General features: G+C 47.9%; 1 protein-coding gene across 1 annotated transcript; it reads left to right on the forward strand.

Moving 5' to 3' along the window:
* On the forward strand, positions 6,326–11,341 carry SMIM23 (small integral membrane protein 23). The gene is made up of 4 exons (XM_005694577.1): positions 6,326–6,403; positions 10,569–10,620; positions 10,818–10,885; positions 11,129–11,341. Exons 1-4 carry the CDS (start codon positions 6,326–6,328, stop codon positions 11,339–11,341), a joined length of 411 nt encoding a protein of 136 aa, XP_005694634.1.

The raw sequence follows: 11,890 nt of genomic DNA on the forward strand, positions 1-11,890 counted from the left end.
CTCTTCGAAGCAGTGAGTAATAAGAGTTGTGTCTGGTCCTGAAATTCCGACTGAAATAAATTAGCCCAATGACCAACAGGAGGTGCCTAGAACAATAACGGCGGAATATTTGGCATATTACAAAAGAGCCCCTGGATGTCGAAGTACAGTAAGTCTAGGAGCACATTACAGTGCGACGTTGCCAAAACGGGTATGCAATGAGCCATCCAGGCAGCAGAACGCCTCATAAATTAATCCCGCTTTTTTTCCCTTTTTGGTCCACTGTTCACAGTTCTTCTAGCCCTCTGGTTAATGGGGCATGCAGAGGGGTATTTTGGTGTGGCCCACATCCCCAGCAGGCAAGCATATGCCACAGCTGTGAGTAAATGTACACTTTTGTCCCCTCACTTGCCCGACGTCCCAGGTGCCACTTGCTGCGGTAACAGGAGCCGAGAGAGACAGACTTTGGTGGGAGCAGCTGTGAACAGATACGGAGCTCCTACTAGGCGCCAGGCATCAGACCAAGTTCTGGGGTTCCTGCAGAGGGCAGCATGGAGACCCCTGCCCTGACGGTGCTGACAACTCAGGTGCACCCCAGTCCATCTGAGCTGGGCCTCCATCTCAGAGCAATGGGAGCAGCAAGTAATAGTTTGGTCTGCATCCCAATCCCTCTTTTCCTTGAAAGGATCCCCCACGTGTGAACCTGGGTGGGAGTAGGGGCAGGACACAGCCCTGTCCCCCAATGCAGAAGCAACAGAAGGCCAGGTCCTCCTCCCCACCTCTCGGTAGCCAGGGGCCAGGCCTGTGACAAGGCCCAATCTAGAGCTTTGAATCTTTAGGGAATGTTCCAGACACTGCAGTGGGCTGGAATAAGTTCCCCAAAGAGATCCATGTCCTAATTCCTGGAATCTGTGACTGTTACTTCATATTGTAGAAAAGGACATTGCAGAAGTCATTAAATTCAGGATTTTGAGATAATGAGATTATCCTGGATTATCTGGGTGGGCTCCCATGCACATATCCTTACAAGAGGAAGACTGCACACACACAGAAGAGGAAGCAATGTGACCGTGGAAGCAGAGACTGGAGTGATACAGACGCAAGCCAAGGAACGCTGGCAGCACCACCAGCTGGAAGAGACAAGGAAGAGACTCTCCTCCAGGGCCTCCAGAGGGCGTGCAGCCAGCCTGATGCCTTGGTTTCAGCCCAGAGATATGAACTTTGGACTTTTGGTCTCCAGAACTGTGAGAAAATTAATTTCTGTTGTTTCAGTCACCTACTTTGCAGCAATTTGTTACAGAAGACATAGGTAACTAATGCAGACACCAAGAGAATTTTGAATTCTTTCGTGGCTTTGGGATCCAGCATTTGCCCCATGCTGTTCTGGGTTCAGACTGTTCCTGTGACGTGCCCTGGCCTGTGGTCCCAACATCTACTGTCCCTGGATCTGCACCCTCTCCGTCTATTTTTCCAGGAGCTCCCTTTGGTCCTCCCTGCCAAACTTACCTTTTCTAAATTTAGTGAGCAGTAAAGACTTCTATTGCCTGCTTTCATAGGTAAGAACCCCCGAATAGAAAGGCTGGTATGAAAATTAGAGACAAGCCATGTTTGGGCCCAGCAGAGTGCCTGTCACACAGCTGCTGCTGCTGCTGCTGCTGAGTCGCTTCCGTCGTGTCCAACTCTGTGCAACCCGATAGACGGCAGCCCACCAGGCTCCCCTGTCCCTGGGATTCTCCAGGCAAGAACACTGGAGTGGGTTGCCATTTCCTTCTCCAATGCAGGAAATTGAAAAGTGAAAGTGAAGTCCCTCAGTCGTGTCCGACTCTTAGCGACCCCATGGACTGCAGCCCACCAGGCTCCTCCGTCCATGGAATTTTCCAGGCAAGAGTACTGGAGTGGGTTGCCATTGCCTTCTCTGGCAGACACACAGTAAGTCAGAGTTCATAAACCAATGGCCTGTGTTTCACCCATTCAGTGCTTTCCCCCCTAAAGTTGAATTTGTTACCAAACTTATGAGTCAGGAGATTTCACATAATAGACTGAATTTCTAGCTTCTCTTGAAAAACAAAGAAACAGGAGATCTTGAGACACTGGATCTTCCATTGTCCTGGCTGGTCCTTCCAGAGGCTGCTGTTGTTTACTCACTAAGTTGTGTCCGACTCTTTGCAACCCCTTGGACTGGAGCCCACCAGGTTCCCCTGGTGGACTGGAGCCCACCAGGATTCCCCAGGTTCCATGGGATTCTCCAGGCAAGAATACTGGAATGGGTAGCCATTTCCTTCTCCAGGGGATCTTTCCAATCCAGGGACAGAACCCGGGTCTCCTGCATTGCAGGCAGATTCTTTACAGTCTGAGCCACCTGGGAAGCCCCCTTCTAGACACGTATGTTATAATTGGCCACAGTCCCCACCAAGCCCTTTCATTGTCCATCCAGCCCACTCCTCTCATTTCATGCATTGTACAGTGCCTCTATGCCTCTGAGTTCGTAATCCTTGTTACACAAACAAGTCAGACCCAGGCTAGGACTGGGTGGGTTCCAGTGGAAGACCAAGGTTGGGAGGTCTTTGCCCATGATTTTTCCCAAGGTACAGTTTCTTCTACCCTCCAGCTAGCCAAAAGTGCCTCCTCCTTTATGGAGCCATCCTATCATTCTCCACACCCCAGTAGGTCCCTCCCACTGCCATCCAGGCTTGCCTATTAGACCATGTGGATCAGTTTTCTGGATAGATTTTTCATAGGAAGTCTTTGCCTTCTGAAACTACTAGGGGAGACTTGCACTGAGTTAGCACAGAAGCAGCTTCTCAATAAACACTGGAGAAGTAAGGGAGAAAAAGGAGAGGGCAAAGGAGCCGGGAGGAGAGAGGGAGGGAGGGGAACTAACTGGGTTCCTACTTTGAACCAGACCCTATTCGGTCAGGTCATCCCAGCTGGTCCTCTCAGTAACCCCACAAGACATACATTAGTACTGGTCTCATTTTTTCAGACAACTGAGACTCAGAGACACCGTGACACCAGGGTTTGAACTCAGACGTGCTTGGGAGACATACAGAGCACTGCTTGGTCCCCGCCTGTACGCACGGGGCAGACTGCTCCCTGCATATGGTGTAATTTTTCCATTAGTGATTTGCCCGGAACTCTTTTTCACCCACACATTTTCCATTCATACGCCCCTCCTTCCCCCCATTCATTGCCACATTCACTCAGGAAGCCGAATTCCCCAGTCCGCGGCCCCTCCCTCTTTTCTCATCCCCTCCTTCTTCCCGCACTGGGTAACAAACGGAGCGCTGGCTGGCGGGGGAGGTGCAGAGACACCTCGCCCAGCACCAACCCTGCCCCAGCCTCCTGCACAACCCGCTTCTGGGCATGCGCGCTGAGGGCCTGGTAGGGCTGCCTGGCTTCCCTCTCTTTCCTGCCCCAGGAAATGACCTTCAGAACTAATCCCAGAAGTTCCCCAACTCATCACTGCTCTTCAGAGCAATTTCCTGGAAGAATTCACTGGGTTTCTAGGAAAATGTTTCCGGTTGTCTTCTCTTAACACGAATGTAATTCGTTACATTCAATATGCCATCATTAGTTTAATGGGCAGTGCTTGAGTGTCTGCATATTCCATTTGAAACATTTCCCGGAGGAGAAACCCCAGAGGCCAGTAGCTGCCCCTGTGCAAGACCATGGGGATGACACGGGTGGCCTTGTGAAGAGGTCCCAAGTGGGAGCAAGAGGTTTGAGATCTGGGCCCCTTTCTTCCGATTGGCTCAGGTAGACCCCTTTCTTTTTCTGGTCCTGAGTTTTCCCATGGAAGGGGCAGTATCTCATGGCACTCAAGACCCTGGAAGCTGGAATCAGCTCAGAGTTCTGATCTCAGCCCTGCTTCCCATGAGCTGTGTAACTTCTAGAAAGTGACGCAACACTGTGAGTCTTAGGCTCCTCATCTGTAAAATGGAGATAATAATATTATTTACCATCCAGAGCTGAAATAGTAATACAGTGAGTCAATACATATGAAGCATTTCCCATAGAGTCCTGAACTCACTAATTTCTTGCCTCATCTTAGTTATGGATGATAAGAAGAAGAAGGATATGCAGGAGAAGGGGGAAGAAAAAGGGGCAGAGACTGTCTGACATTTCTGGATGCCAAACTGGGATGGTCATGGAGTTGAAGAAGGAATATAGCTACTTTTGATATTTCAAAAAATTTCATGGGACTCCCACATCTACTCACCCACAATAAAACCACAAACGAGAACAAGAATGGCAACTTTCTTTGCTTTTGGCTGAAATTGCATTAACCCCTTGAGGTAAACTAAAAGACTTTGGAGTTAAATAGACCTGCACTCAGACCCCTAGCACAGTGTATAATCTTGAATAAGGAGACTAACGTCCAGACAGACTGACGGCACCAATCTTGCAGGGCAGTTATGAGGATTAGCTGAGATAATGCATGGACAGCACTTAGCATGGGTGCTGGAACAGAGTCGATACCAGCATGTGACACCTACTACAGCTAATATCCTCCTTGGCTGCCCTGGGCCTCAGCTTCTTCATTGGTGAAATTAAAATCATACCACCTGCTTTTCTCATTCAACAAATATTTTCTGATCCAAGTACTATGAATACTTCACCAGACGCAGCTCAGGGCCTCTCAGAAGCCACAGTTTGAAGTTGCTCATTATTCATCCATTCAACAGATATTTTTACTGAACATGTAGTATGTAACAGGCTGCATAATGGGATTTAGAGATAACAATGGCTAATAAAACAGACTTAATTCCCAAATACCTACAGAATCATAGCCTGGAGAAGGTGTAATAAAATAAAGTTAACGAAATACCTAGCATACAGTAGATGCTCAATGAATAAAAGTTCAGTTCAGTTCAGTTCAGTTCAGTTCAGTCGCTCAGTCGTGTCCGACTCTGCAACCCCGTGAATCGCAGCACGCCAGGCCTCCCTGTCCATCACCAACTCCCGGACTTCACTCAGACTCACGTCCATCGAGTCGGTGATGCCATCTGGGTGCTAATCAGAAACTTTGTACGTGTCACTTTGGGAAAGTTAGATAATCAAAATGTTAAAAATTAATGCTGTCTTAACACATGGAATTTCTTTGGTAAATGGAGTCTTTTAAAATATGAAGGGAATCCAAAGTGAAATATTTAAATATACACTTAAAACATGTATAGGACCTGTATGCTAAAACCTACAGAATGCTGATCGGAGAAAACCTAAATCAGTGGTGAGGCATACCATGTCCAGAGACTGGAAGGCACGACATAGCAGAGATGACAGTTCTCCCCCAAGAGATCCGTAGGTTTAATGCAATTCCTGTCAAAACTGCAGCTAGGACGTTTTTGGTTTTTTTTTTTCAGACAGACATCTTATTCTAAAGTTTATATGGAAAGGCTCAGGCCATAGACGTGCTGAAAATGATCTTGACAAAGAACAAAGTGGAGAAATCGCTCTACTCAATATTAAGGCTTACTGTGCAGTTACAGTCAGGACAGTGGGTGTTGGTATGGGGATCGATACCCAGGCCAATGGGACGAAGCAGAGAACAAGAGATAGACCCACTCAAATATGCACAATTTAGTTTTGACAAAGATGCAAAAGAAATTCAAAAGAGAAATGAAAGCATTTTTTAAAAATGATGCTGGAGCAAATGAACATCCACAGGCAAAAAAAAAAAAAAAAAATTAGAAAACAGATCAGTGGTTTCCAGGAATTAGAGAGAGTGAGAGAAGGGGGCAGGGGAGGAGGCAGGCATCAAAGAGCAGCACAGGACCCTACAGTTTGGAAATTCTTCTGTATGTGGTGACTATGATGGTAGATGCACACATCTAGCCATGTGACAGAATTATTTAGAATTTAAATACACGCACACATGAATAGAATGAAACTGGGGAGACTAATAAGATTGGTAGATTGTATCCATGGCAATAGCCTGTGGTACCATCCGAGGAGACGGGGTAAAGGATATCCAGGCTCTCCTATACTCTTCCTTACAACTGCACGTGAATCTGTACTTCTCTCAATAAATATTTCAGTTAAAAAATTTTATCATTTTTGAATTTAAAGACTTGCATTTTATTAAAGATTTGAAAATACAGATGAAAAAGGATCAGAAAAATCACCATCCTGAAATATAATCTTTCAGTGTGTTCCTCTTTCCAGTCTTTGTTTTTACATTTATGTGAAAAGCAAGTCGGGGCTAACCATCAGGGTGGTGCAGGGTGGGGGCCTGACTGTCCCCACCTTCTGTGACATCAGAACTCACGGCCTGAGAGATGCTTGGTGACCAGAAGCCAGGGAGGTGGGGGTACCCTCTTCTACCCAGGCAGCCTGACCTGAGGCCATGGTGGTCCACCAGGTGGGCAGCAGGGGCCGAGTGGCAGCCGAGAGAAGGGGCAGCCGCTGTGAGGACAGGAAGCAGGTGAGGCCAGACCAGGGGACATGGCTCTCCTCCCATCTGGGCCCCCTTGGATGCTCCAGGCAGCCTGTGAAGCCCTCAAAGTCAGGGACAGGCTCTCAGCCTGATTCTCCCTAGAGCCCAACCTGGTGGAACCGAGTACAGGGACTCAGGAGCTCCTTCTAGAAGCCATTATTGACGCCTTATCAACTCTCACACTGCCGGCACAAGGAATGCCCCAGAGGGGCTTGGGAGTCTTATTTCGCTTCCTGTCGTATCCCGAGTGCCTAGGTTAGTGCTTGGTTCATAACAGGTGCTGAATGAACGAACAAATGAACCAAAATAAACAGGATACTTTACCTAAGTTGGAGATGTCCTGGAGCCTTTGTTCTAAGGGCTGGAATTCAAAACTCACATAGGATTTTGTCAAAATGGAAAATGTTAGCACTGGTGTGCACAGCCTGGGGCTTCTACTCCTCTCTCTTGCATGTCTTGACATTCCCGAGAGGCAACTGTTATGAACTTCATTTACACGTGGGTAAAGTGAGATTGGAAAGGCCAGACAGCAGAGACACACTGGGATTTGAAACCAGGTCCCCCTGATTCCAGAACCCTTAGCAAAGTGACCCTGCACTGCACTGCCTGCCAGATGGGGAAGCACAGGGAAGACGGAAAAGGCAGCGGGGACGGTCAGCTGGGCGCTGCATACAGTAGGAAGGGGCAGGATTTTAGTCTGAGATTACTAAGCAGCCATTGCAGGGGTTTAAGCAGAGCAATACATGACTGACCTATATATGTTTTCAAAAGATTCACTGATACGCTTAATATACCTTTCGACTTCTTTACACTGGACCTCACTGTGAGATGGAGGCCTTGTGGGGCTCTGGCTGTGCTACAGTCTTTGCTGAAAAGTGTTCCTCTAATACCAAACCTTAGGAATGCTCCTTCTAGAAAAGTCATGTAAGTTCTGTGGTCTGAGGAACGCTGACACTCTCATTCTCCCCCTAGAGAGTCACACAGCTCCTTCACATAATGAAGACTCCAATGAGTCCTGCAGCAAGGAAATCCATGTAACTTTACCACAGTATTTCCCAAACTGATTCAACTACAGAGGCCTCACTTCTGCATTTTTGAAAGACCTTATAGCATATATCAAAATCCATTTTACAGGGACTTCTGTAGGGGACGCGGGTTCAACCCCTGGTCCGGGAGCTAAGATCCCACATGCTGAGTGGTGCAGTCCAAAAACAAAGTTCAAAAAAAAAAATCCATTTTACAAATGAATAAACTGAGGCTCAGAGAGAACAAGTGATTTGGCTCAGACTCCATTACAGCACAAGAGAAGGACTAAAACTTAATTTTAGTCCATTTTCCCTGCTTTTGACCTCACTCGGCACAAAAGACAAACAAAGCCAACTTAGCACAAGCATGCAGATCAAGACATCATCCTGTAAAGCACACTGACAGAGGGATAGCTAAAGAAACGGAAGGAGGTTCAGCCCACAGGATGTTCATCAGCCCTTATAGAGAATGAGTCAGATTATGTTCTTAGATAGGGTTTCCTTGGTGGCTCAGCGGTAAGGAATTCACCTGCAATGTAGGAGACCTAAGTTTGATCCCTGCATCGGGAAGATCCCCTGGAGAAGGAACTGGCAACCCACTCCAGCATTCTTGCCTGGGAAATCTCATGAACAGAGGAACTTGGCAGGCTACAGTCCAAGGAGCCGCAAAAGAGTCAGATACAACTTAGCAACTAAGTAACAACAACATGTTCTTAGATAGTCTCAGGGAATATTGTTAAGAAAAGAAAAAAGTGCCCTAATCTACAATGATTTTGCACTGGTGTCCACACCCAGGCAGTTTCTACCCAGATCAAAGTATAGAGCATTTCCAAGACTCCTCCAAGGCCCCTCGCAGCTCATACCCCATAACCACGGTTCTGAGTTCTAGCATCACAAATGAGTTTTGCACATCCCTGAATTTCATGAATTCGTGGAGTAGAATCAGACAGTGTGCCCCTTCATGTCTGGCTTTTTTCACTTCTAGTGTGTCTGTGAGATTCGGTCACATTGTTACTATGCAATTTATTTTTATTTTTAAAGTTAACAGCAATTATAATGTTGCTAGTATATATATTTTTTAAAACTATCCAGGAAAGAAATAAATTATGCAAATCTGTTTATCTTCTTTGTTTGTGGTAGCCGGTCTAAATCTTACTTCACACACTCAGGTACCTAAGAAATGTATTATTTCAAGTCAAATTAAATCTGATTCAACCCACATCTAGTGAGTTGGGAGGAAAGTCAATGCTGATCACTACTGTCTCTGCCTTAATCCTCTCTCCACTTCTGTTTGCCTGACTTGGTCACTGTCCTAACTCACATTGTCTGTTGAAAGCAGAAGTCTCTAAATATCCTGTGCTGAGACCTCCCAGCCACACTGTGAGGCCATCAGGAGAGGATATCAGGCCCCTCGCAGACTCAGACTCCCCTTCCGCCTTCACCCACCTCTCCGAAAGGCTCTCTCACTTTTCTCCCTCCTGGTCCTGGTATGCCCACCAAAATCTCCTAAATTATCTTGGACTGACCCAAGTGCCAGGGAGCAATGCTGTCTTCAGGAAGCCATTTCATTCCTGCATCAGAACCCCAAGGGGTAGACTTCATTTCTGGCCTTAATACAGTGACTGGGGCCAGACTGGCTCTCACAGTCATTGTAAGTGGCCACAAAATTGACGAAAATACACACAGCAACTATTTTCAGGGGAGGGCAAAGGACAGCACAGAAGTACAATCGCTGAGGGGAAAGAAAAAGGATGGTTGCCTCAACTCTTTCTCCACAATGGTTGCGCCAAGAGCTAGAGGGCAGATAGAGACCAGCAGTCCTGCTGAGCTGCAGAGTCTGGGCAGGCGGAGCTGCCGGCCTCTGGAGGACAAGGCCTTGGAGGGAAAGAAGGGCTGTGTGCTGACGGCACCCCGGCTCAGGTGGGGATGGCCATGCTCCTCCGCTGTGGGCCGGGATGTGCATGCAAAGGATTAGCTCACCCATGGCTTACCAGAGGGCAGCTGCTCTGGGGCTGAGAGCAGAGATACTGGAAAGCCAGTTGTGCTGGAGGTAGACGGAATTCTGAGCCAGCTAGAACCAAGAAACTCCTTACGACCACAGGCATCCATCTGAGAGCACGCATCTCACACATGTGTCTGTACACACACACACATATTCTATATTCATACACTACAATGTTACTCATCAATAACCCCAAACCCCAAAACGGGCAGATGTCTCAGAAGTACTATACTGAGTAAAATAGCTCAACAAAAAAGAATGTGATATGTGATTTCATTGATGTGAAGTTACAGGTCAGGCAACAGAGAGACAGAGAAGAAATGAGCTGTCCCCTCCTTCAGGGTGGGGGGAAGAGGGAGCTGGCGGCAAAGGCACACCAAGGAATTTTCTAGGATGATGGAAATGTTCTATGTCTTCATTGGGGTGATGCTCCACATGTATGTAGTAGTATGTGTGTGTTCAGTCATGTCCCAACTCCTTGCAATCCCCATGGACTGCCAGGCTCCTCTGTTCATGGGATTTTCCAGGCAAGAATACTGGAGTGGGTTGCCATTTTCTTTGCCAGAGGACCTTCCCAACCCAGGGATCAAATCTATATCTCTTGCACTGGCTAGTGGATTCTTTACCTCTGAGCCACCTGGGAAGCGCAGTCCACAAGTATAGACACTGTTCAGTCACTAAGTCACCCTGATTGTTTGCGACCCCATGGACTGAGTATAGACACTGTTCAGTTACTAAGTCACTCTGATTGTTTGCGACCCCGTGGACTGAGTATAGTCATTACGGTGCATGTAAAGTGTGCATTTTATCATATGTGAATTATACCACAATAAAGTTTACTTTTTAAAATGCCATTTAAAACAAACAAAAAATAAAAGGCAAAAGTGAGGCAAATAATGAAAATAAAGGTAAGCCTTCCTTCTCACCAGGGACAAAGGAGGGAAGACGCCAAGAAAATGTCAGCAGGTCACCCTGTTATCTAACCCCGCGGTTCTGCGGGTTTTGTAGCAAGCACGTGGGACTCAGATGAACAGAAAAAGTGAATCCCCATTCCTAGCCCTCTGTGAGGGAGGTGGGGTGCTCGTCTACCCTCCAGGGACTCACCTCCTCCTCTTCTTGCCCCCAGACGCTGTTGGCACTGCTGGTCCTGGTGCTCTATGTGGGCACAGGAATAACAGGTGAGCACTGTGGAGCACTGTGGAGGGAGGAGCCCAGAGCTCACAGAGTCGGGAGTGTAATCTGTAGCTGGTTGCACACCATGGGGACCTCCACAGCCCTTCTCCCATCCTCTTCATCCCCCTGGGATGGCCAGCCAAATGTATTCCAGCCCCTGCTCCTTTATCTTAGTAAGAGGTGGTGTTCGTACCTGTTTCAGGAAGAAGTTGGGAGGTGTCAGAAAGGATCAGAGAATGTAACTACCCCCAGAATCCTGTGACTTCCCAGGTAACATATTCAAGAAGGGACATTAAGCTTGGCTGAGGACGTCTGAGAAGGCTTTCCAAAGGTGTCACTGATGAACTGGGTCTTTGAAGGATAGGTAGGAGTTGGTCTGGTAGAGAAGGTGGGGATGGGTACTTGGGACAGAAGGAAAGCATAGCAAAGGCTCGGGGAACTTGTAGAAACCAGCACAGCAAGAGAGGTCTACAGGAAAATGCTCAAGATACAACCTTGGTGTCTGCCTTTTAGGTGTTTGAATACCAGACCAGTGACTCCCCAGAAGAGCCGATCAAGGTCATGAGGACCTGGTTGAAAGAGAACTTGCATGTTTTCTTGGAGAAGCTAGAGAAAGAGGTGCAAGAGCTGGAGCGGCTGGTCCGGGACCTGGAGGAATGGCTGGATGCCCTCCTGGGAGAGGGGCGCCCGGAGGAGCTCTGCTCCACCCTCAGAAATCACCTGTGAGGGCAAGGGCTGAGACCTAGGCAGGAGGCCAAGTGGAGAAGGGGGTGAATATTCTAGGAGTTCTTCTAAGAAGGGCTGAGCTGTGGCACTTGAAGTTCAAGCCAGCCAAGAAAATAAAACAGTTGAAACGCTAAAAGCTGTTGGCACCACTGCTGGTCCATGAGGTGATGCTAGTGGTAAGGAACTCGCCCGCCAATGCAGGAGAAGGAAGAGGCGTGGGCTCAACCCCTGGGTCGGGAAGACCCCCTGGAGGAGGAAGCGGCAACCCACTCCAGCATTCTTGCCTGGAAAATCCCATGGACAGAGGAGCCTGGGGTCACACAGAGTCGGAGAGGACTGAGCCCCAGGGCTGATGCATGCCAGCTAGGACCAGGTGAGAGACACCCTCCCGCAGAGCAGGACTCTGGCACAAGAGCAGCCTCAGAGCCAGCCACAGGGACGGGACCCTTCTCTTCCACTTCCTTGAGACACTGCACAAAGTTCCTCAGCCTCTCTGAGACAAAACTGTCTCAGTAGTAAGAATCCGGGAAACAAACTGCTTCACAGGGT

Source organism: Capra hircus, chromosome 20, assembly GCF_001704415.2.
Source record: "Capra hircus breed San Clemente chromosome 20, ASM170441v1, whole genome shotgun sequence".
Lineage (NCBI taxonomy): Eukaryota > Metazoa > Chordata > Mammalia > Artiodactyla > Bovidae > Capra > Capra hircus.